This window comes from Excalfactoria chinensis, chromosome 5 (genome assembly GCF_039878825.1).
Source record: "Excalfactoria chinensis isolate bCotChi1 chromosome 5, bCotChi1.hap2, whole genome shotgun sequence".
Lineage (NCBI taxonomy): Eukaryota > Metazoa > Chordata > Aves > Galliformes > Phasianidae > Excalfactoria > Excalfactoria chinensis.
This window is the reverse complement of record NC_092829.1, coordinates 2,698,825-2,725,179: the sequence shown is the minus strand read 5'-3', so window position 1 is coordinate 2,725,179 and position 26,355 is coordinate 2,698,825. Positions and strand designations below refer to the sequence as shown.

The 26,355-nt window shown below is 46.3% G+C and overlaps 2 protein-coding genes across 7 annotated transcripts in view; both read right to left on the bottom strand.

Annotated features, from left to right (window-relative positions):
- The window catches only part of MDGA2 (MAM domain containing glycosylphosphatidylinositol anchor 2), a 276,490-nt gene that overhangs the window by 50,725 nt on the left and 199,410 nt on the right, over positions 1-26,355 (bottom strand). For all 3 annotated transcript variants that reach the window (XR_011903636.1, XR_011903637.1, XM_072336911.1), the window contains exon 9: positions 2,255-2,524. Coding sequence is in view for 1 of the 3 variants with exons in the window: in XM_072336911.1 (XP_072193012.1) it covers positions 2,255-2,524 (270 nt within the window). In the remaining 2 variants the exon portion in view is untranslated. The remainder of the gene's footprint in view (positions 1-2,254; positions 2,525-26,355) is intronic.
- The window catches only part of CDKN3 (cyclin dependent kinase inhibitor 3), a 482,527-nt gene that overhangs the window by 357,183 nt on the left and 98,989 nt on the right, over positions 1-26,355 (bottom strand). The window lies entirely within an intron of this gene.

Sequence of the window (26,355 nt, the reverse complement as noted above, 5' to 3'; positions counted from 1 at the left end):
CGCACCCAAAGCACTCTGCTCCTGCCAGGCTCCTGCCATGGGTTATTTATTTGTTGGTTTTTTCTCTCTGTGTGTGTCAAGGAACCGAGCTATTTTTTTTCCCTGTAATCACAGCTTCCTTTCTACCATTTCATCATTTTTCTTCTACGCTCGCTCAGCTCCCCAGTGCTTTAATTTCATCTGTCCTCATGGGACTTGGGAGCAGAATACATTTGCTGCTGTTTTCTAGGAGCAGCTTCAACTCCACGTGTCAGCAAATAAATTTACTAAATATGAGCATGTGGGTTTTAACCTTAAAGGACTGAGGAAAACACAAAAGTCATAACCTGAAGGGTTACTTTCAGCATCTTTAATGCAGCCATACAGCATAAATCCGCATAACGGTATGGACTAAAAAGGAGCGAGGCGCACAGAGGGATGCGAGACAGAGTGCATCATAAAACCATTTTAGTACTAATTTTCAGTTATGTGCCTTGCTTTGGCATGGTAATAAATCACAGAAAGCCACTCAGATTGCCCCAATCTTGGCAAAATAATTGCCTCAGAATAGGTTTCTACAGTTTTGGGTCCAAAGAGTGATGAAGAGTAAATTGAACTGCATTTACGCATTTGAGGAAAAAGACTTTTTTCTCTGGTTTCCTTCAGAGTCACCTTCTGGATCAAACTCCAAAGTGCTGGTGAAGTCAGCAGCTGCCAAAGTAGCTCCGTGCAGACTCTGAATGATAATTCAGCCAAAGGCTTCATTACACTTAGCAAGAAGTAGAGCCATCAGTTGTCGGGAACTCGTTGCATTCCCACCATGGTTGGGCTGCATGCTGCTGGCCCCAGTAGAATCTCTGCCAACATGATGCCAACCAACTACATCCAAAGGAGAAAAAAAGGATCCATTGGGCTCATAAGTAGTTGTTTTTTTCCAATAAAACCAATCTGGGTTTTAAAAAAAATACTGGGGAGCTGAATTAAAAAAGGATGGATGTATACAGAGATTCTACCCTGACATCCAGGACCTGAGAGATGCAAGGTTCCCAGAGAGCATTTCAAGGGACTCTGCAGGGCCAGGGAGCTGAACAGCTCTGTGGCACTTTGGTTAAACTCACGCTCTTTCTGCTGGTAGCAGCAAAACTGATAATAACAGCCATTTTCCTACACAAGGGCAAGGCTCGGAGCTGTGCTTAGATCTGGTTGTGGCTGGAGCCAGGTCAGTAAACGAGAATAAAATCCTGAGATGGATATCACTTCTTCTAGGAGAGCATTACTTTGCACGTTCTGAAGTTATTGTTTGCTGGTTTCTTTCTCCTTTCAAGAAGACAACAGGAGGGATTTTAAGCTACAACAAGACTACTGCTCTGGCGCCCTTAGGAAGGCCAGGGCTGCCCATGCGGGGAACTGCCTGACAATGAACAAGGAATCTCTGGTCCATCTCAGACCTTGGGAAGAGCCGGGTCACTTCACAGAGATGCTTCGTTTCCTCCTGTGATGTTAGACAAAGTCTGAACAAGCACAGAAGGATGGGGAACCTAAAGCTGACGTGACAGGACCTCATCCAGGGCACAATGTCTGCAGCATGCAGGGGTGTCTGCAGGATCAGGCAGCTGAGTCAGCAACTCATAGTAACTAACAACCTACAGAAGAAGAACCAAGACTTGCATCTCTAAAATCCCTATTAACCATTTAGATCCAGTAGGGGATGCTGAAGATAAATGACATATGAAGTATGTCTAAATCCAGGGCACAGGTAGATCATGGCAGGGGCTGCACATCTACCCTGAGTCCGTGACCCTGTATATTAGGTGTCCTTAATACCCTTTGCCTCTTGAGAAAAGGAACACATTTCTACACCCCTCTGCACACAGGGCTGCAAGCAGTTGCTCGAGATAGCAGTCTCCCTGTCCTGGTTTCCGAGCTTGCTGAGTGTATCGACAGAGAAAAAGAAATTCAAGCCTTGCTGCACACTTCAACAGGAAGAAATGTGCTACCTGATGGCTCTCTCAATGCCTCTTTCAAAAGCATAAGGACAGCTGTCTGCGGAGGAAGGACGTAAAAAACTTTATCCTTGAACCACTGAAAGAAGCTGAATCTCCTGCACTGTCACCAGCCTCCTCAGCACCCAAATCTTTACACTTTAAGCCACAAACCTGCTTTGAAAGACATACCTTGGGCAACAATCCAGATGAGGCAGCAGGAGCATCACGCAGTGACACCCAAGCTGCAGCAACCCTCATGTCCCTGCAAACCGAGATGCTGCCAGGCCTACCTGTGACCAGGAAGCTGCAGCGGCCGGCACCTGCTTCGTTGATGATGTTGCAGTTGTACACGCCGTAGCTGTCACGGGAGAGGCTGCTGACGGTGTACTCGGTGGAGTCCTGCAGGTCAAACTGCCCCGTGCGCAGCAGCTTGCTGCCCAGCCGCCATTCGTAGGTCAGCACCCGCGTCGGGTAGGCGCGCAGCACCCGGCAGCTCATGGTGATGCTCCGGCCTTGGCCCTGCCGGATCTCCAGGAAAGTTGGCTCCACAGCAGGGGGGTCTGCAGGGGAGAGAGCAGAGGCTGTGTCATAGAATGGCCTGGGTTGAAAAGGACCACAATGATCATCCAGTTCCAACCCCCTGCTATGTGCAGGGTCACCAACCAGCAGCCCAGGCTGCCCAGAGCCACATCCAACCTGGCCTTGAATGCCTGCAGGGATGGGGCATCCACAGCCTCCTTGGGCAACCTGTTCCCGTGGGTCACTACCCTCAGGATGAAAAACCTCCTCCAAGTCAACTCTTTCTGCTTATTGGCATTTCTGCTCATTGGTGTTTTCTACAGAATACTTAAAGAGAAACCAAAGCCAGTCCCCAGGCACTGTTGCTTCTCTGGGGTCAGACACATGCAGCCTAGGAGGCTCAGCCTTCTGCCTCACAGAGGACCCCCATACTCTAAGTCATGGGACCTTCTGCAAGAGGAAGACGAAGAAAAGAAGGGAAAAACCTTCAAATGGTGGAGACAAAGTACACAGAGAAAAACCAACCCTGATGTGGGGTCCTGGGCAGCAATTCAGTGACAGACCCAACTTTGCCATTGGGTCTACAGAAAAGCTCAGTACCCCAGCAGCTGCCCACAGGCTCCAGCACAGACATATAATGATACTGTCTATCTCCTCAGGTGGTAGGTTTGGTATGTCAGTAAGCATAGAATGGGTCAATTTCTCCTGACTTAAGTTAAAATAATTTAGATTTTCAGACTTCAGTTTCTAGCAAAACACACAAATACGGACAACATGCAGTGTATGCAAAAGACTAACTTCACTGTCATTTACTTTCTGATAACTTGATCATTGCAAAAGAGCTCTGCACAGACTGATGTTGGCACAACTATTTAGAACAGGTAAACACACACAAGAATTGTGCACGTTTGCAACTGGATGCCAAACACTGACAAGACATTCCACCCTCTTTAAAAAAACACAGCCCACTTTCAGCTCTTTAGAAAGAAGAAACCTTGAAAGCTTCCCATGCCAGTATAGTACACGGAATCTTTGCATCCATGTTAAAAGGTCTGAGAGGCATAATATCTATTATTCCCCACAAGAATGGTCTGCACACAGTCCATGCTGTGCTCCCTCTAGAAAGGACTCTCTTAGGTTCTCTCTCCAAGAGCACTGTGTCCTCAGGTTTCTCACTGGTTGGTATCTCCACCAGAGATACCAATAACCTTCAACCTCTTGATATTTAATTGCCTGCATAATGGAAGCTGCAAACAGATTCCTTCAGCTCATCTGACTGAGAAACCACACTCGCACGCTGCTCATTGACTCTTGCTTAGAAAAGACATCCAGATAAACACAGAAATTAAGCTGAACTTTGGAAACTGCCATTTCAGACAGCACTGCTTATTGCTCACGGCCTCCCACTACCATGTTTGTAGCTCATCGCAGCAATCACTGACCTTGTGACACCATCTAAAGCTGCACGTGGGATGAGTGTGGGGGGACTGACAAGGTTTGGGAGCACAGCAAGCAGTGAGGCTGCAGCAATGACATCAGCCAGCAGACGGGGCCTGATGGCATGGCATGAAGAAGTGGCAGATTGACCTCTCTGAAGGCAATCACCCCAACAGACTCCACAAACCAACTCAGAAGAGAGTGATGTGGAAACCACCACTTCACAATCTCTTCAACCCCAGCCTGACCCGACTCTTCCTCTTTGTACATCAAAAATCATGTGGCTTTGTATAATATTCAGGACAGAAGCTTACTTGTTACATGGGCTGCAGTGCAGCTATAGATAGCGGCAAACAGAAGACCACAAATTGCAAATCTTCCATACTGCGAGCCTTCTTTCCATTGATAATATCCCCCCAATTTTGTGCCATCAGAAAGCGACTATTCTTTGTGCCCAGGTACAGAATGAAGAAGACGAAAGAAGATCAATTTGTCAGAAATGCCATTACTCTCTCTCTCTCCATCCTGACACCTGCCATTTCAGCACAACCCAATAGTGCCTTCATCTGCCCTCACTGTACAATTCCTGCACCTTATCCAGCTTCACTAATAGTCTCCCACGGCAGTAGCTTTGCAGGGAATTGTTGGCTTAAAGATAAGAGCTGTTTTAGAAGCAGACGTGACAGATCTCAGCTTCCTTGTAAGGGAGACCTATTTGGCTACTCAAGCCTCATCCGCCTTCCACAGCTTTCCTTGTATTTTGCTCTTGCTGACCTGCCTTGCAATTGGTCCTTCTTTACAGACATCTTCTGAATCTTGATACATTACAGATCTCAAAGAAACTGCTACTCAAATTTGCTAATATTTACAATTGCCCAGACATTTCTCATGGAGAATTAGGCTCTCCAAGTTTTCTTCCCAATTAGCAGTAAAAATACTGATTTCCAAATCCATCAGCTATCTCTTCAGACATAACTAACTTTACACTCACAGCCAACACCATAATACTCTTATCAAAGCAGGTATATTTTTCATCAACTTCAAGCCAAACACAAATTAGGTTACAAAAAAAACCCAAACAAACATGCAGCATAAGGATGATGGAAGAATCCTAGAATGGCCTGGGTTGCAAAGGCCCACAGTGCTCATCCAGTCCCAACCCCCTGCTGTGTGCAGGGTCACCAACCAGCAGCCCAGGCTGCCCAGAGCCACATCCAGCCTGGCCTTGAATGCCTGCAGGGATGGGGCATCCACAGCCTCCTTGGGCAACCTGTTCAGTGCGTCACCACCCTCTGGGGGGAAAAACTTCCTCCTAAGATCCAACCTAAACCTCCCCTGTCTCAGTTTCAAACCATTCCCCCTTGTCCTATCACTGCCCACCCTCACAAACAGCCATTCCCCCTCCTGTTTACACGTTCCCTTCAAGAAGGCCACAACGAGGTCTCCCTAGAGCCTTCTCCAAGTTCTTCTCTCTCTATTCTTTGGTCACAATCTCTGCCCACAAACCTCCACCTGCCCCAGCATCCCCAGCCAAGCCTGGAGAGACAGAGAAGCGCACAGAAGGCACTGGAGAGTTTGGGGCAGGACCTGTGTGTGCGTGATGTGTGAAATACACTTTAACAGATGTTTCCGCTGTCATTTTCTCCTTTTGCTTTTGGAACTTCTTTCACATTTGAACATTGGAAATTTGCCCACAACTCTCCATAGTGCCATCTCCTTTTGTTTGTTTTGCTATTCCCACTGGATGCACCTTATTCAATGAACAATTATTCCGTTCACCTGTCTGCAGCAGCTCCGCTCTAATGACTTTCATCATGTTGGCATTCAGCTCTCTCCTTCTCTTTTATCCCTGGTTTATTTACTCATAAGACACTTTACCCTTATAAAAAGCTTTTAAATAAAGTTTCCCCTGCCTTTAAGGTCAAACCAGTCTTTAAAACCCAGACTCTCCATCTATTCCCAAACTGATGACACCCAGTGACAGAATAAGGGAATTAACTTTGGTTGTTCATTTCAGAGTTACGTTTTTACAGGTAATAACTTTAATGGAAAAGGAAAGGAATGGTTAAAAACCACAATATACAACAGTAGCCTGCGCTAACAGTTTATTTTTATGGGGTTTGTTGTTTTATAAGATGGTGACTTTGCTGCTAGCAAAGGTGGGAGTGTCCTGGGCATTGCCTAAGGATAACGATGCTCAGAAGGAAACTTATTCTGTTGCTGTTTGGAGCTTGTATGTGTTCAGTTCATTTGCATTAGCTCTTCCCCAAGGCTTCAGCATTTTGATTTAATTTGCTTTGCTGTACTTATCCCTATCTTTCATAATTCCAGTATTAGTTTGTGAAAAATATACGGGGGAAAAAAAACACATGGGGAGCACACTTCATTCTCTTAAACAATTATCTTTGGGAAGCAAACAGTCTGAAGTTAAAACGGGTTTTATATTAAAGTTTAATGAATTTTTTTTTAGCCTAAGCACTTTCAAGTCTTAAGGATTACAAAATGGAAAATGAAGGCTCCCCAGTTATCAAGAGATATGGCAGCAAGGATGCTGGTCTGCTTTTAACTCGCCTATTGGCCTTCACAGCATGGATTGTACTGTGGTCTATGCAGCAGGATTTGTTCATGGGAAAACATACCAGTCCACTTCTCACATACCAGGTAAATACCAGCCAGCACGTGCTCATGGAGTCATAGAAACTGGAAGGGACATTTAGTTCAACTCCCCTGCAATGAGCGGGGACATCATGGCAAAGAAATGAACAGTGTTCAGCTCAGACTCCACCTGGCCCACATCCCTCATTGCCAGGCAGCCCAACCAGGGCAGGGACTGAAAATACCTGCAGAGCTGAGACAACTTAAGAAAGCGCCATCTCCAACTTCTGATTGAAACATACTGTCATCTGCTTTACTCCTGAGGGATGTGCAGTACAAAATGAGAACCACTGTGGTCGAAACAGGCAGCCCTTTTCCTTCCTTTTTTCTCTTCAGTTATTGACAGCATTTGCATCCTGCCCAGTAAGGACGGCTGAGCTAAGCAGTCGATTTCTGTTTATTTATTTCCATTTTGTCTCTATCTATCTCTGCTTGTGCTTTTGACATATTATTCCCAGGCTCTGAAGATTACTCTCAGGAAAAGTCTGTGGCATTTCTTTGACTTCCAACAGAGGCAGCTTTCTGTCTTCCAGGCCACGTCAGCAAGTATTTTATGGATTACAAAGTAGATGTTATACATTGTGCTGCTGGCAATGGGGCTTTTCTGCTTTTATATATAGAAAAAAATGATTCACTAATACATGCGTGTAAATATATCAGCAAAAGACACATGAAGTCTGCTAACTGAAACCTGCTTATATAGACAAAGAGAGCTGGTATATCATAGATAATGGCTGGCCAGATGGTTGCATGGCTTTTGCCTATCTCCAATAGCATTTGTTCTGAAGCTAAGCATAGAGGAAGTCTGCACACTCACATTAGATTTACAGCTCTGCAGACCTCAGGGGCAGAGTTGCACTCCTGCAGGCTCATTGCTGAAGCTGGAAGGCACTGGGAACTCACTGGATGCTCTGTTAAGTGTGTAAGTTGGAATCACACCTAGACAAAAAAGGGACGCTTACCAAAGAAAACCTGCTCAGGAGAACATTGCCACGTGGAGCAAATCAGGAATACAAAACATGTAATGGGAAACCCATCGTTCACATGGGAAAAGCCAGTTTTTAATAACGTTCAATCTAATGGAGACTCAGGAAGGAGATTCTGGAGCCATTGCAGGTATTTCTCTGCAAACAGCCCAGGGCTCATTAGTGCTCCAAATGGACGGCAGCATTAGGAGCCAACAGAAAGAGCCCCAGCACAGTACTGGAGCTTGAGAACATGGAACAAGAGCTATTCCTTCAGACACCACACCTGAGCACTGCAGCCATTCGGGCAACCTGCTGCCATGCTTTGCACTGGAGGGCAGAGGCACGAGCGGAGTCAGCACAGGAGCAGAGCCAGCAGCGCTGAGCCACAGCCTCCAGCACATGGCTGGATGCAGAGACATGCTGGGGAGAGATCGCTCTATTCATCTGCACTGCAGGGCTCATTACGATGCTGGCACAGCCTCATACAATTTCCACCCCCCCGCAGTCGTTATTCCCACATCTCTCCATCCTCCAGCTGTTCTTTACGGGCAACTCTCGCCGTTCTGAGGATTATTTTCATACGCAATTGAAAGCTCAAATGAAATGGCGCTTCAAGCTTTCCAAATCCCAACTTGGTTTTATTTAACGCGGCAGAAAACAAAACAATACCAAAAAATAGAGACAACCACGGAGAAGCAGCCAGTCTGGTGGCAAGGGTGGGAGAGCAAACCTGCTCCAGCAGAGCTCCCTTCTCAGAGATCTGTGTGTGAACTCACAGCTGGGACCATGAAGCTGCTCTTGACACAGCTGTGCTAAAACTAACTGTCCCCTGAACTCCCTGATGGCAGGACATGCATCGAGCAGCACAGCTGGGAGGCAGCTCTGCCTGCAGGGCTCTTCCCATGGAGAAGCCACCAAACCCCAAGGCTGGTCTTAAGGAAGCAGAGGAAGAAGCAGCACCACCAGCTGCCCACCAGCCTTGCAGCAATGCCTTTGCCACCGGGCCTGCAAAGCCCACACAAACCAATGCACTTCTGACTTCTCCAGCCTTCAGACCTTTCAGCCTTTCCTTGGTAGCATGCAAAAATGCTCTCAGGTATGAGAAGGGTGGAAGCAAAATGCAAGACTAGACAGGTAAATTATTCAGCCTTTCTAACTCACAAAGGACTTACAGCTGTTGTTAGGCCTTTAAACAAGCAGGGCATCATCTCCATGAAAATGCCTCCAACACCTTCCAGAAGCAGCTGAATAATGGAGCATCTCAAACCCAGCGTGTAACTTTTAGAAGCTGAACCAACGCTGTTATTTTTCTGGGTAGATACAAATCAAATACGAACCCAGTTGGAAAAAAAGAAAAAGCTAATACCTATAAGCCACAAACAGCTTTACAGTTTAAAGCAAACCAGCGCGGGGCAGGATTGAGATTATTTGACATCATATTCCCTTTGTTTCCACGCAGGCCTGCAGGAAGCAAGTGCACATTTACCCAGATAAATGAAGAAATGAAGGGTGGGCTGTTAGCTACCGAGTTTGATGTGGAGGTGATGGAGCGAAACCTGATGGCCCAGACACTGAGAAGGGCAGACTGGATGGTCAGAGAGCTTTAGGGTACACCACAATCCCAGTGAAAAAAAACAATGGTAGTTTTCTAGCCAAAGCCAGGAGATGGATATTACAACCTCAGCTAATGGATTTATTCCAGTGAAATGAAAATGTTATGTTTGCAAATAGGAACAAAAACTAATCACCTGCACTCCTACATGTAAATAGAAGCAGAACCACAAAGCCAGCCTGGAGCTGCTTATATACCAACCAGCTCAGTGCTCAGGCACTGACCCCCATGCTGAGGGAAGCACCATTTGCATGGAAATCTGCTTCCCAGGTGCAGCACAATCTGAGTTCTCCAAACCACTTGGCCCAAGGGACAAGCTGTGAGACTGCTGCCAAGGGGCAGAGGCAGCCCTGCTTTGGGAATGGAACACAGGACTGCACCCAGCACAGCCCCTGGTGTGTGCTGGCACTGAGAATGGTGCTCAGCAAAGCCCAGTTAGCAATGCACAGCACTCACCATCAGCAGCTGCCACAACCCGAACTTCCAGAGTAGACAAAGAGGACTCCTCTGCCCCAGCAATGCAAGGTATTTACCTTGGGACTACTGCAGTGATGCAGAACAGTGCAAACAAGGTGTCTTTCTGAATCACATTTCTGACCATCAGGGCTAATTGGGACAGGCAGCACCTTCCCTACACCAGCAAACCTCCACAAAAAAAAAACACAACATCCCTTGTACCTTTATCACTCATTTCTTTACAATACACCACTGGCATCTGAAAACAAAACCCCCCCTCAACTACCAGCAGATGATGCACACTGAGCTGGTATTCAGTGACTGCTGAAGAGGTGATAGGAGGCACAAAGCACACATAGGCTCTGTTCTGTACTCCTTTCAGCATACTAAAACTGAGCCTGCTGGGGAAGCTGCACTGACACCACAGTGTCAAAAGAATCCTGTCTGACATGCTACGGGATGTAATGGGGTAAAATCAGCAAGGAAGCAGAGTGCTCAGATTGCCCATACTTGGCTTGTTTTCCAGCCAGAGGTGCAGAGGATGCATCTCATGGGGGATGCACAGCACAGCTGAGCTCTGGGTTTTGGTAAGCCATGACTCCCCTGAGGCATCAGAGAACCCAAAGCAACTGTCAGGGAGATGCTGGGCAGAAAGGAATCATGGCAGCCCTTCTCCACAGGGGGAGGAAAGCTAGCAAGGCTTGGTAGACATGGGAACAGCATTTGATAGAGTGCCTAGAGATCCGGGAGGCTGAAACCCCACTCTGTGTCTGGGGATAGGAACAGAGGGCTGAGGTCTTCCACTGGCTTGTAACATGGGTAGGAGCCAAAGCCATACATACCATTGCTATAGAATCACAGAACGGCTTTGGGTTCAAAGGGACCATAAAGATAGATGAGTTAGGTACATTTTGGTGTAAACTTTATCATCTTTTTTCCCCTCCTTTTTGCACTAAATGCAGCACTGCATGTTGCAAGCTGGTTTTGCAGTTCCAATTGCATCTGCAGGCTGCAGACAGTTGCTGGGATTCTCCCAGCTGATGCCTCTGTCCTGGTTTGGCTCCTTGACAGCACAATACATTTCCAGAGCAAGCAGCAAGAACTGCATGGCAGCTCGACGAGATCCAACATTTGTGCTAAAACACGTGGAACTTTTGCAAGTGAAAAATATTCAAATGAGTAAACAAACAAGAAATAACTCAGGAGTTAAGCTGCGACATTAATCTGCCCACATGTCTGCACATCAGTTTGTTGGGGTGGTTTTTTTTTTGGCTTTAATTGACTAGCTTGAGCGAGAACGGGAATGTTGAATAACGATGAGTTTCTTTCGGAAGCCCAGGAGCTGCTATAATGCACAACCTTTCAACAGAATCGACTCTGACGATGATCATTTATGGGCTGTGCTGCTATTCCTTATATCTCAGGAAATAAAAATGGTAATATGGCTGAAAAAATAAATCTTGAAGAACACTACGGCAACCTTTTCTATTGTATAAGGATACACAAAGGAAGCACCTAGCAAGGGGCCCACACCTTCACTAAAAGACACAGGCTCCACAGTTTCCTTGGCAGCTCTACTACTAGCCTCTTCTATGTGTGCATAAGGTTGTATTACAGAGGGTCACAGAATGATAGAATGGCCTGGGTTGCAAAAGCCCACAATGCTCATCCAGTCCCAACCCCCTGCTATGTGCAGGGTCACCAACCAGCAGCCCAGGCTGCCCAGAGCAACATCCAGCCTGGCCTTGAATGCCTGCAGGGATGGGGCATCCACAGCCTCCTTGGGCAACCTGTTCCAGTGCGTCACCACCCTCTGGGGGAAAACCTTCCTCCTAAGATCCAACCTAAACCTCCCCTGTCTCAGTTTCAAACCATTCCCCTTGGTCCCATCACTGCCCACCCTCATAAACAGTCATACCCTCTCCTGTTTGTACACTTCAAATACTGTAAGAAATGAGATGCAAACCAACCCAAGACCAGACCTAAAAGGAGCCCCATCAGAGCAGCTCTCTCTGGCATTTCAGTGAGGTCTCATCACATCTCATTCCACCAGACCAACCCTACCCAAACTGTTGTTGATAAAATCCCCTTCCCTGCTGCTAAAACTGTATCATTTCCCTGCTCAAATCTCTTCATGGTCTCCTGGATATGTAATCAGCAAATACAAGCTCCTCAGCTGGGGAGAATCTTGAGATTCCATGTGACTTTACAGAAGATGGAAACATAACTACCTGATTAAACACTGGAACTGTTATTATTTCAGCACCAGCCTCAGAGCCTCTCTTCATTTCCTGAACTATTTGCTTATTTTCCATTTATTTCCAGTCCAACTCCCTCCCTGCCCCTGCATCAGCCTTACAGCAGAGCAGTTTATGGTCCCTTTGTTGTGACAGAACAACTTCTGCCCATGAACCTACCTGTGCCCACTCTGCCCTCTGCCAGGAATGTCAATAACAGACAGAAAGCCAGAGAATCCTAGAACAGCCTGGGTTGCAAAGGACCACAGTGCTCATCCAGCTCCAATCCCCTGCATATGCAGGGTCACCAACCAGCAGCCCAGGCTGCCCAGAGCCACATCCAGCCTGGCCTTGAATGCCTGCAGGGATGGGGCATCCATAAAACATCACTACCTGCTGGCTTTGGCATAGAAGATGCATGGACGTCACCATTTCATGTTATTAAATGGAGGGAAATGAAGGAAATGTGACTACCTGCTACACATAAATTACCTGGTCACTAGAAATAATGGAGTTACTAACATTAGGAAAGACCTCTAAAATCAAGTCCAAGTGTTGACCCATCCCCACCATGGCCACTAATCACCCCTGGGAAGAGGCCAGGTATGAAGCACCACTGCATCCTATGGATTAGAACCTGGATCAACATCCAGAAGCCAGGAAGGAAAGGCTGCAGAGCCAGAGGCTCCACTGGATGCACTGGTGGGGCCAGACTACAGCATTACCTACATCCCATGACATGCTCACCTCATCAGCAGAGCACAAGCTTGCCAAAAAGAAGATAACTCACTGCAACACCCACAGTGGGATCCGTCAGTCTGCACTAAAGACAGCCTAGCCAAAAATACTGCTTTCAGATGCAACATCTAAGGGAGTTTGTTTGTGCACTTGGTTCTCACTCAGGACCACAGGATGAATTCCTCTTGGTGCAGAGAGCACTGCTTAGTCATAAGCCTCATAATATGAGCAAAAGTAAAGTAAAAATAAAAAGCCATTCTACTAACAGAACAAATTGCCTTTGGTAGAGAAAGAAAAAGCCGGTAGCGCAAAGCAAGAAACACCAACAAACTCACCAAAAGCCCTTGGTATGGCAAAGCAGCATCTCTGTTTGCTAGTGAGCCCTTGGCCTTGCTGCCTATATACCCCCAAGGGACTGAATTTGTGGCAAGGAGCAGCCAACTCCAGCTGACACCAACAGCATGACGCTGTCTAAGATGCCTGTGGTGGAGAGAACCCTCGGGAAGCTTCTGTCACAGTGAGAGAATTGGACTTTGGGCTGACACAGCACATGGGTGCTGTGCAAGGAAACCAGTCCAGGCAAGGAACGTTTCTGTTCTGCCTATGGTTGGACTGGATGATCTTGAAGGTCTTTCCAACCTTGGTGATTCTATAATTCTGCCTCTGTGATTAAATCCCCCCAACAGCTTGGTGCACAGAAGTGATGCTGGGTCTGGACCAGGTCAATTGAGTAGGAAAAACAACTCTTGCACGCTGGATAAGCCCCAGAAATACAAGGTTGCCTTTGAGAGGTACCTGAGCGATCCCACATTCAGTTATCAGAAGGATGGCTGCAGCTCACTGAGGTCAGCACAGCGAGCAAAGCATTTCAGCACAACCCACCAGCCACAGATTCATTTGATAGTACACAGAGGAATAGTTTTTAAAACAAGATTTGTCAAATGAACTTTGATGCAGATGGCGATGAAGGTTTTTCTCCCCCCCAGCCTTAACAACCCATGAATATCAATTCTCCCCGTTGGAATTCTCACCACATTTCAGAACTGACTCTCACAGGAGCTGCACTGAAGTGCTGATATTGCTCCATCAAAGCCAGCAGTGCTGCAGTGCCTCACACAGCCAACAAACAGCTCCATGAATGTAACTTGGCTTTGTGCTGACTGGGAACACCACAGCTTTAATACAAGATCTTAATGTATCTCAACAAGTGCCTTCTGGAAAGTGCCTCACGCTCTGCTCTTGGATAAAAGAAAAAGATTGGAAAGGTCAGGTAAGACAACTAAATAGATCTGTGTGGCTTTAAGGAGAAGTTCTGCTGTTGTCCTTCAAGCACTGACATACAAACAAAAGTTTGGGACCAAAGCAGCAGATCCTTCACAGCAGCATGTACTTGATAATGAAAACTTACAGAGCAATTTGCTGGTAATTTATGTCACATAGCAGCCAGAATCAACCCTTTCTGTTTAACATCCAACAAATTAGAACTGTCCAGGGCAGTAATTCAGCCTGCAAAGCGATCCCTTTTAATGTCAGGCATGTATGGAGCCATTATAACCCAGTTCCCACAGAAACCCCATGGCAGCTGTAGGATTTTTACTCGTGCTTTGGCTAACAGATCCTCCTCGGTGAATGACACCTGAACTTTTATCATGGTGAAGATACATCACAAGAATTAAAATGCAATGCCTGCATGAAAATTAAATGGGGGATAAAAATAGCTGCGATGCGTTCTTTCTAATGACTCCTATGACAGATGCAGGCATGATTAATGACGATGCAATAATGCCTGAGCTGAACTTAATCACTAATACATCACTTAATATTGACAAAGAGGAAATGAATGATACAGAGGCATCCACACCCAAGAACGGAGCACATGTTAACTACTCACTGAGGCTCAGCATAGGCAGAGGTGATACACCATTTTAAAGCTGGATCCAAGTCACCTGCGTGAAAGCTCAATGGGAGACGTACAGCTTACTATGAACTCCCAGGGTGGGAAAGAGGTGAGAGCTGTGCTGAGCTGGCACATAGCGCTGCTGCCTACGTGTTTAGAAGGCTGTTGGAAAAGTGGAAAGTGAGAAAAGTATCTGATCAAGGAAGCAGCCAACCAGGAGAAAGACAGCTCCTCAAAGCAAAGATAAAGGAGTGACTGGATCGTACTTGATAAACGTGCCCTCAGTGTCTAAGTGCCACATCCCATAAGGGTGCTCAAATACACAGGGAAGGAAGAAGCGGGAACAAGCAGATGAGATAAGCATGTGGGTAAATTTGAGGTGGGCAGAAGGCAGACTTTAACAGGAGGACAAGTAAAAACAAACATATTACAGAAAGGAAGCACCAGATTCACTTTCTCTTTGCATCAGACTGAATTATTGACAGAAGTCATTGACACAAACAGTCAGTGATGCTGAGGGCAGCAGGGCACAGGAACCCCGACTAAACGACTTAACTGCACATTTTAAGCACCATCCCTCATCTCTCCAGCTGCTCCAGGAGCTCTCTACAGTTTTCCCAGCTTGAGGCATGGGAGCCAGAGCCCATCAAAGCCAGCCACGAATGCAGTGCACCCATGGCTACAGCCACACCACCAGGCAGATCCATGCTAAGGCAGCTCAGCAACCCCAGGGTCATCTCTATCTCCACCCACAGAGCACTGGGAGCACAAGCTCCCTGGTGATGCAGCTGCCTGCCCAGCACTGCCATCCCCCCCTCTCTAGGGCTGGGGGGCACCTCAAGAAGCACAGAGGATGCTGCTGCTGCCTCTGATACAAAACACAATGGAGATGAACCTGAAAAAACACACAGGGAGAAGAGGCAGAGTGAGGAGCAGAGGAGTACATCCAGGAACGCCCAGGGGGAGATTTCTGTGCAATGTTTTGCAATAAAAAAGTATTTTTCAGCTGGACAGGGGAGGTAAATAGATGTACTGGGGAGAGCAGAAAATAGAAGAATGTGAACATAAAACAAGTGTATGGACTTAAAATAACCCGGAGAAAAATTGTTACTGCTGCTCTGGACAACGTTTGCAACATTCCTTATTTGGCCTGAAACAGGTTTCAGTTCTTCCACCCATGTATTTTATTTCTCTTGTGAACGAGGGCACTATATAATCCAACGGGGTTTTGTGAGGTTGATCTGTAGTAAAGCATGACCGAGAAGAACATAAATTCATTTATTCCTGCATCACATCTGACTCTGCCCTTGGGAGCCTTTGGGCCAACCCATGGGCAGATGTCCCAGCACTCACCACTGTACATTGCTACCCCAGGGCCTTCATCTCCTGCAGAAGCTGAGACATAACACAAACCACAGCTGTGCTGAAGCTGACTGAACTGGCCCTATTTCTTACACAGCTGAGGTCAACTCTTTAAATGCAGAGGTCAGGGATTTAAGTCCTGGAGCCATCTCAGCCTTGGACACTGCTACAGCCATGGAAAACAAGAGGAAACTGGCTCTGAACTGAAGGGCACATGCCTTGAAGGTTGCAAAAACAAATGCTAGCAAGCTTGAAAGAAAACATAAGAAAATCAGTAGGTGAAACACTAGTGCAAGAAGAGAACAGCTCAGCAACAGCCCTGGAGGATGGGCTCCAAAAGGGAATTCATTAGAGCAGAGCTTGCTTGCTAAAGAAAGCTTATTCTCAGCCAAGACAGCTGCCTCTCCCTCAGACTGTTCTTCAGGGCTGATGAAGAATGCAGGAGCACAAGATGCCCTCTGCAACACGAGCACAAACACAGCAACCAGCCTTGGGTGCATCTACTCTGAATCACTTGCCCTGTGTTTTGTACATCTCAGATGGTGGCACACAGACTGGAAGAGGTGCAGAAATAGTGGGTTTGGTGCCTATAGCTCATGGGAGAGAAGCTTCAGTCTGATCTCTGTAGCAATCGCACTGCTGAGCACTGAAGATACTTAGCTGCAGCATCATACCTGAGGGACACAGCACACACATCACTTCACCACTCTGGTTAACAAAAGCTCCTTGAGAATTGGCCAGGTGACACCCTGAACTCATTCCAATACGGAGGGTCCAGAGGAGGCCACTAAGATGCTCAGAGTGCTGGAGCAGCTCTCCTATGAGGAAAGGTTGAGGGCTTGTTTAGCATGGAGAAGAGAAGGCTCCAGAGGGACCTCACTGTGGCCTTCCAGTACTTGAAGGGAACATATAAACAGGAGGGGGAACGGCTGTTTGTGTACTAACTGTACATGGAGGTATGCAATGGACAAACAACCTTGGATAGGAGAGAAAATGGCATTGCAAATGAAGGCTTCTAACATGGTTTTATCAGATGAAAGAGAAAAATCACTTCCTCCCACAGAAATGCTGCTCGAGTCCAAATTTCAATTTATTCACTTCATTTTTTTAACCGAGGCAAAGCTGTTCGGTGCCTTCACTGGAAATTCAGGACTCGTCTCTACTTCCAGCCTCAGGGGAATATCGCTGCTTTCAATCTTTGCTTCTCCAGATGTAGCTACACCTCTGCCTACCCCCATCCAAACCCTCCACTCACAACACCTGGGTTTTTGCTGCCCGTGGTGCTCTGGCATCACACTGGAGAAATGACTGAAAATACTCAGGTCTGAGAGTGCCCCCAGCAGCACACGGCCTGCAGTGGGGACCTAGAGGATATTATGGGGTGGTCTTGGAGCAGCCCCATTATAACAGGGTCCTGGAAACAGAGGAGGCTGATGGAGATGGCAGAGCACTGGGGAATGATGGAGCTCTAGACAGGAGCAACTGAGGGTATCTCATGTAAGGAGGGCCAACACAGCCCAGCAGATGTTTCTAATTGTGATTTAATGCATGAGTGCTAAAACCCATCCTGTACGCTGCAGGGTGACGCCATCAGAACCAGTCCATTTACTGGTCTCCTCCCCAGTGCTCCACAGCCCTGGCAGCTGAATATCAAAGCAACTGCTCACTGACAGCCCAGAATACTGATACACTGAAAGAAAAACAGCAGAAGGAATGAGAAGGGCTGAAGGCATTTCCCAGCCCAAAAGGCAAACAAATATCCAAATCCAAGCTCTGCCACACAGAGCAGAGCTACACACACAGCTCAACTTCCATCTCTATTGCTCTCCCAAACCTCTGTTTCCCAATTGCAGCTCCTTAGTCCATTCATCTACGGTGACACAAAACAGAGTCAGCCCCATCAACGTCCTGCCCAGCTCCCCTCCCCAAGGTTAGATTAGGTTCGCATGGAATAGTTCAATTATCTCCCTACTCCTGGAATGTCCCCGCTAATTAATTCTTACCACCGTGGCATTTACAGAAAGGGAAGAAATCATCACCTCGAGATTTCACTGCTGTTTAACTCCTCGAAGCAATTTCTTAATGTAATTGCATTTTCTTAAGGACAAAGAAAACTTTGTGACGCCACTCAGCTGGCTTTCTGAGAGGCTGCTGTAACTTGGAGATAGCACCTAATTAATGGGCCTGCCCAGAAGACAACAGCTCCCATCCAAGAAAATGCCATGATTTGAGGCCAGTCTTTGCTCTATGTCAGAATGAAAAACGATAGAGAACAGTGGCCTTTTAATATTTTAAAGATTATAGTGGTAAGAAACAAAACAACAACCTTGACCCCCCCCCCAAAAAAAAAATGTTTTAAGGGCATTTTAATACCCTTATGTTGAGTCATGGAGAAATGTAGGCATCTATTAGTGAAAATTGGGTTTGGAAGATGTCAGCCAGTTGTTTTCCATCTCCAGTAAACGGAGCTTGAACAGCTCTTTTTGTTCAGGAAGGATCTTATCAAACCAACCACTTCCACTCAGGCACTGCCCAGCCACGTACACAGGGACAGTAAAGCCCTCAGCTGGGCTCAGATACCAACCTAAGAGCTGCTGCTCCTGCTTGTATAAACACACATCTATGTGCATGAACATCACCCAGGAAATGTGCCCCAGTAACAAGAACTTCAGCACAAGACCAGATGCTCCCTCTAAAACTAGTAAAACCTCAACTTGCAGGTATTAGTCTCTTGCCATCAGCCCGTGTCTTGCCATGGGTCTTTCTGGAACACTCTTGGAAAAAAAAAAAACCCACAGCAAAACATAATAAAACAAAACAAAGCCAACACAGAAATCAGTTTCTAAAGCTTCCGTGACACTTTAATTCACAGACAGTCTCTGCTTTGATAAGATAGCCCGCTGAAAACATCACGTTAGATCATCTAATGAGCTGGGGGCTATGACAGCTCCGCTTGTGATTCCGAACATACCATAATTCAATTGAGAAACAAAACACAACATGCACTGCAGAAAATGTTGCTGCTGCCCTCTCTAATGAAATGTGAGGCTCCCTAAAAATAAAACAAAGCAAATGCAGTCACAATACGTACCCTGGATAGCCCTAAAAACGGCAGTATCCATTAAAGATCACTACCACCAAGAGGAAAATAAGTCAGCCCTGAGCTGTGTATACAACAGGTCTGCCCAGCAAAGAGCCATTTACTGGATTTGAGTCATTGCTTTTGACCCGTGGACAAGTTTTGGAACATGATAGAGACACCGGAGAAAACAGCAACACAACAACACAATTCCCAAAGTGCTCCCTGCCATCATTCACCTCTGGCATCCAAATGGGAGCTAAGTATTCCCAAGTAAGAAGCATTACATGAGTCCCAGCAGCGGAGGGAGCAGCTCCAGCCATGAGGTACTGGTGATGCTGGGCAGCAGAGTGTCACAGAATAAACTCTGTGGGCTAAAACCTGTGTCAGTGCCCAGAGTATCCCTGATTCAAAGACTGAATCACAGACCTGCAACAATTCTGCACGTTGGTTCTCTAAAATCCTCTGCTGCAGCCTGCACCACGCGGTGCTGTTAGCAGCAATCAGTCTCACAGTGCCTCTGCCTTCCCTCCTGCATGAGACAAGGGAGCCCCTTTGTGTGTGAGCACACAGCACCCCACATCTCAGCAAGACTCTGAGCTCAGCCAGTGGTAAAACAGCCACATGCTGTGAAACACAGCCAGTGTGAGCAGATCATAGGACCATAGAACAGCCTGGGATGCAAAGGACCACAATGATCATCCAGTCCCAATCCCCTGCTGTGTGCAGGGTCACCAACCAGCAGCCCAGACTGCCCAGAGCCACATCCAGCCTGGCCTTGAATGCCTGCAGGGATGGGGCATCCACAGCCTCCTTGGGCAACCTGTTCCAGTGCGTCACCACCCTCTGGGGGAAAAACTTCCTAAGATCCAGCCTAAACATCCCCCATCTCACGAACACAGCAGCACAAGAACCCATCTGTAATAGTTCTTTTGTATTTTCCCAGGGATGACTGCTGCAGTAATTAAACCTTCATCAGGAAGACCACCAATAAGGCAGAGCCTATTGAATGAAACAGGCGCCGCTTGTGAAACTCAGGCCAGAATTTGTATTCAGACTCCACTGTGAATAAACAAATGCACAAGTAAACAAACACAAGTGCTCCCGAGGTCATGTTTTAGACAGCCAGATTTGCTTTTGTGCCCAACAGTTTCACACAGAAGGGAGTAAAGCCCAACACTTAATTCTTTCCTTCCTCCCCTAAGGCTCCATAACACTCTGTTATTTCTTCCAAGAGTTTTTTTCCCGTGATGTTTTACACATAATTGCCTTTTTGTTTTCAGTAAGCCTATATGCTTCTATTTCCTTTCTTTCAGCTGCTGGAGTTCATCTGGCCTTTCACCCAATGTTATCAAGCTCTTTCTTCTCAAATCTCCAAAATTGAATCTTTGAGGTTATTGAAGAAATGTTTTCCTCTATTTCCATCTCCTTTCTGAACTGCACCACAGCCAGTGCTGGATGTAGTCTGGAGCTCAGCATAGTTAGGGCTGCTCTGGGTTTATTCTGCCTCATCTCAGTGACAAATGCAGTGCAATGTCCTTCCTGAATGCTTCGTGGTTTCCCCTTTCCTTTTTTGTACAGAGGACTTTTAATCAAGCGTCTTCATTGTATTTAAATGATTTGAACAATATTTACTAATAAACTGAGACCTACTAGGTTAGTCCAGTGCTTGATTCTCTATGACTTGGACTGTAAGTGCAACAGGGTCCCGCTGACCTGTCACCTTCGGATAAATCTCAGTGCCATCACCACTGCAAATCTACATGCATTTACAATCAATACGTAGATATTCTTGTATGACCTTATTTTACAGAGCTTTTTCCTTCTATGACAGCCCCGCTATCTACATTCAGAAAGCAATTGCATCTCTTGGTATTTCCTCAGGAGTTTCCATCTCGTCAAGTACCATCAAGTCCTACTTTACCCATGTTCTATTTCAAGTCCAATCATCATGAACATGCACTCAAATGCACAGATGAGGTCTCCATCCTGTCTTACAAAAAGGTTAAGAGAAATAACTACCTTTCCATTGGGCATCGGATCAGCTTTGTATGCCAGCAGCACACTGATGATATCTCTGTTACCTACCGTAGCCTGGCAAATCCCTATATCCATCCCACACACAACCAACCACCATAAGCAACACATCTGCCTCCTTCTCTAAGCACAGCAGCTTTCATTTTAACCTAAAAAAAAGACTTTCTTCCATTTCTAAAACCACTGAGATCCTCCCTCCAGTGGCACTTCTCTATTTATTTCACCTAATTGAGAACACTGGGACTGCCTCCTTCATTCCTGCCTCCGGCTCACATAGGGCCACTTCACTGCAGGACCTGAGACCACATGAATCAGTTCTGAAAGGAACATGGACAACGTGAACCCTCATCCAAGCAAAACTGAACCTTCAGATCAAGGTTTCACAAGTCTTATTCTGGTCATTTCTCCTTCCACATCCTTACTGGCTGCACTCATCCCATTGACAACTACTGACATGCTTCTGGACAGCACAGAATCACAGAGGGCCACCGCCACCAGCACAGACTCAGCTCAGTTGCTTACAGCGAGGAGACCAAACTGCTCCATATGCTTTGAGAATTTGAATTCAGACTAATAATAACCCACTAACAAAGCAATTCACTGTAGAAGCAGCAAAACTAATTGTAACACAGCGGAAAGCACAGCGATGACAGCAGAGCTGTGAGGTGCAAGGCTGCACTAAATGAGGGTTTACTCAAATACAACAGCTACGCATACAGAAACAAAAGCAGCTTACCTTCAGAGGGCCTCAAGCATGCAGGGACATCCAGTGAGAAACCCTCCTTTCCACTGCCAACCCTTAAATGAGGGCTGGGAAGGGGTGGGTAGAAGGTACATTGCTTGCACCTGAGCTCCCCTGGGCTGGCCCTGCCTCCAACCAGGTGCTCAATCACTGCATCATTTCTCATACAAGCCTCATTCCCTCAACCATTACAGGTAATGTTTCTTTAAAATGCTAAGGGAGAGAGGTAGTTGGGCATTTTCCTCCCTCCTATAATACCAGCAATATCAACTTCTCCATGCATACTCAGCATGCCAACCACACTCAACTTGGACATGGCACAGCATGGCACAGTGCCCATGGGATCGCATGCTGACACGGCCTCAGATACCTCAGCTCATAGGGCTGATTTTACCACGCACACGTGCGCTACAAGAACATCACGCATTGGCACACAGAGACCTCTGAGACGAATGGGAGCAGGGCACATTTTTGAGTTAGATGTAATCAGCGAGTACACACTGTTGAATTCCAGGCTGACAGAAACTGATTACATATCAGACGTAGATAATATCTTTTTTTTCTTCTGAGAAACCCTGCTTGATTTGAAAAGAAAATCAAGAAGGTCCTTGGAGTAGCCATAAACTGCTAATTTCCTCCTTCAGCAAAAGGGGATAACAAATCCAACTATCAAAACTTCTTTTCAAGGAGGCATTAAGAAGCGCCAGCCCCAGACTAAGTGCTGTCCCAAAGACTGTGATGTTTTGAGATGGGTTGTGGCAATCATCTTCCCTAATATGGCGCAAAGGAATAAGCTGCTAATTAGCAATTTTCAGAAACGAAGCTGTCTGAGCTTCTGGGAAGGAGCGTGAATGGAGGATTAGCACAGTGTGGTGATGCTCTGTGTGACTGTCCCACGTGGCACAAACCCCATAACCAGGGAAGATGTTTCTCATTCATTTCTCTGGATCGTTTGACACGAATGTTCCTGTTTTAGTTGGTGCCTTCACTGTCAGGATGTCTTTGTGCTGCCTACGCACCCTTGTTTTGGTCCAGGATAAAGTTCCTCTGGGTTAGACAGGGTGTATCAAAGAAAAAAGGTGAGTATGAGCAAGGCAAAGGTCTTACACTCAAAGCTCCATAAGGTTTGCCAATTACCAGGTGTATAGAAGAGAACCACTGCATAGGAGAGGGCCAACAGTCTTTCTAGAGACTCTCCATCTTCTAACCACCATGTCCTGATGGCAAGGAGCAAAGCAAAGAGTAGCTGACACTACTTTGTTACTGGTTCCTTGTCTTCATGTTTTTGACCAACAAATTCAAATATGGCAGCAAACTGGATGTCTGGGGCAGATCCAAAATTATGACATCAGGAATTACTGAGCCAAGTAACACTTGTAAAAGACTCACAGATCTGATTATACCTTGCTTCAGTAACACTCGTCAGAAGTATAGCAAGAATGCAGATGAACTTCAATGAGGCAAATATTGCAGCCAGAAGGAACCAAATTCCCTTCTGGCTTAACCCTAATGAGCCACACACTACAGTGACTGGAGCTATCACTATGTTTGCCACTAGGAAATACAGGTTTTCTATCTTCAAGGTATGCCATCAATGCAGCAGAAAATGGCTTAAAGTAAACTCATTCTACGCTGACTATATTAAATTCAATAGGATTTATTCTTTTTTTAAGGTAGGATTTGTTTTGCTTCCATCTTCTGATAGATGACCTTCCTGGTCCAAAGAAAATGCAAGTGTGATTGTGGATGCTGTAAGGAATGGCTGCACTAAAGAAATTGGGTAACAATGTTGGAATCATATGATTCAAAATAGAGGAGACCTCTGTGGAGGCAGAAGTCATGAATATGCAGCCTTTAGGCTTCACGGAAAATTGGAATGAATGTTAATCTCCTAGTAATATAATAATGATCTCTGTTATTAAAGACAAAAGGATATGACAGCCTCAAATGAGGCTAAGGCAATGAGTAGGACAGAGAATTTGACAGTGAATTGACCTTGCCATTGCTATCAACTGCCTTTTTGGAAAGAAAAACAGCAGCAGAGTGGAACAAGGCAATAAACCCGACATGGACAGTGCAAAGACAACCTAGAATCATAGAATCACAGCCTGGGTTGCAAAGGCCCACAGTGCTCATCCATCCCAACCCCCTGCTGTGTGCAGGGTCACCAACCAGCAGCCCAGGCTGCCCAGAGCCACATCCAGCCTGGCCTTGAATGCCTGCAGGGATGGGGCATCCACAGCCTCCTTGGGCAACCTGTTCCAGTGCGTCACCACCCTCTGGGGGAAAAACTTCCTCCTAAATACAACCTAAACCTCCCCTGTCTCAGTTTCAAACCATTCCCCCTCATCCCATCACTATCCACGCTCATAAACAGTCATATACTGGGGCAACAAAAGCATCCCTGAACTTGATGTTTTGGCTGCTCTCACTTTCCTGGTGGTACTACATCATACCAACACTTTCTTTGCTGTTAATTAGAGAGCTCATACATTTTGCTTGGGGTTTACTACTCAACCAATTTGTCATACAAATAATACTCTCTGTGCAGAAGAGACAAACTCCTTAATTCCTTCAGTGCACCTTAATTAACCATAAGACCTGATCCTCCCTCAGATGTCAGAAGTAGTTCACACCAGCAGGAATAACTGAGCTTAGAAGAATATACCTATGTTCATGCTGGAAGGGGACTGAATAAGCTTGAGCCTGAAAGAGCCACTGAAACATCAGAGAAAAGTGGTGGGGAATCAGGTAAAGGAAAGCTATACAACGAAAACCCAGTCTCTGCTTTGAGAACAGGGGATGGGAGGAGGGGCTGGAAAGGTATGGCCCAGACAGCTTAATTTCCCAGCAAGGCTTTGCAACAAGCAATCTGGTAATTTGTGAGGGCCTGGAAGATAACACCGAGATGAGTAACTGTCACGAGGGATTTGTCAACAGCAATTCATGTCAGAAACAATCTCATTTCCTTCTTTGAGAGTGTAAGAGATGGGTTGCTGGGGAGAAACCGCTGATGTCCGGCATCTTGGCCAAAGCTTGGCATCCGATGCTGGTTAAGATAACACTGCCACTCACCAGCCAGAGAAACGTCACTCACAGTGCGGAAACACGAGCACAGGTTCATTGAGCCCCTGCCTTGTGTGCCCATCCTGCTCCAAACGGGGCAATGAGGACAGGCACAGTGCATTCATTGTCACAGAGTACAAAGGAGAAACCGTACCAATGATGTGTGAGAGCGATGAAATAAATCTGAATAAGCTGCCTCACCTTGAAGGAAACAGTCAAGTTAAAACAGGGGAGTATCAGAATGGTTTTATTGATAAGAAACTCTATTAATGGACTGAGAAACTACAAAGGTCTGTAGAGAAGTGTCTCAATTGTGAATGAGTTGAGTATCTTCTCAAGGTTCTGGAAACCAGAAACTAGCCAGAAATAATAACTCCTCTAAAAATAGAGAGGATATTCCTCCTTTTTGTTTATTCGCCAGACTTTCTATTTACCAGCTCAATAACAAATGAAAGGTGTGAAATTTCCCTTTTATTATGTGAAAAGCTTCTGAATATGAGAAGGGGAGCATGAGAAATCCTGTTACTGGGAATTTTCTGCCATAAATGTCCCTCATCTTGGGCCGCTTGCTAATGCTGCCAGCTCCCAACGCAGGTGACCGCGGTCCCCACAGGGAGAAAGTGAGCTCAGAGCAGTGTGTGCATGGCTGCCTTTTGGTGCAATGGAAGCTGCCTGCAGAGTGGGGCCTCCCAGGAGGGTAGTGAAGCTGGGAAGCATGAGGGTAAAGCCCACGTCCTATTGAGCTGTTGACAAAGATGCCCAACGTAGAGGTCCTGTATTGTTTGGCAAAACTCCCATTATTCTCAGTGATTTTGTAGCATCACAGAATGGCCTGGGTTGCAAAGGCACACAGTGCTCATCCAGCCCCAACTCCCTGCTGTGTGCAGAGTCACCAACCAGCAGCCCAGGCTGCCCAGAGCCACATCCAGCCTGGCCTTGAATGCCTGCAGGGATGGGGCATCCACAGCCTCCTTGGGCAACCTGTTCCAGTGCGTCACCACCCTCTGGGGGGAAAATTTCCTCCTAAGATCCAACCTAAACCTCCCCTGTCTCAGTTTCAAACCATCCCCTTTGTCCTATCACTGCCCACCCTTGTAAACAGCCGCATTCCCTCCCGATCTGATTCACAATATGTGTCACTGGGGAGGAGAGGAGGGAACGTCTCATGCAAAATGGTCAACGTAGGTTTCTCCAAAGCCTGATGGGAACGACCCAAAGCAAAAAAGCTCTTTGAAACAACATCACTGTCCCACAGCAACAAAGAGCCTGTTGGCTTTCACAGCATCTCAGTGTCTGCTGTAATGAGTCCAGCATCCCTTGGACTGATTCCATCAGACAAAAAAACTGATTATGTACCGGCACAATCGAGGTCTAATTTTGCTCCTGCTGCTGAGTGAAAGGAATGTGCCTGCTGACACCATTTTTTTCTCCACAGGCAAAATGATTTGCAAAAGTTCAACTTAGCAGCAGTGGACAAAATGACTGAATAATAATAATTAAAGAAAAATCTGCTACGAGAGAACACAGAGAAAGTAGCAATCATTCTCTGAGCACACAGATTGCCTTAAAGGACTTTGCTTCATGAG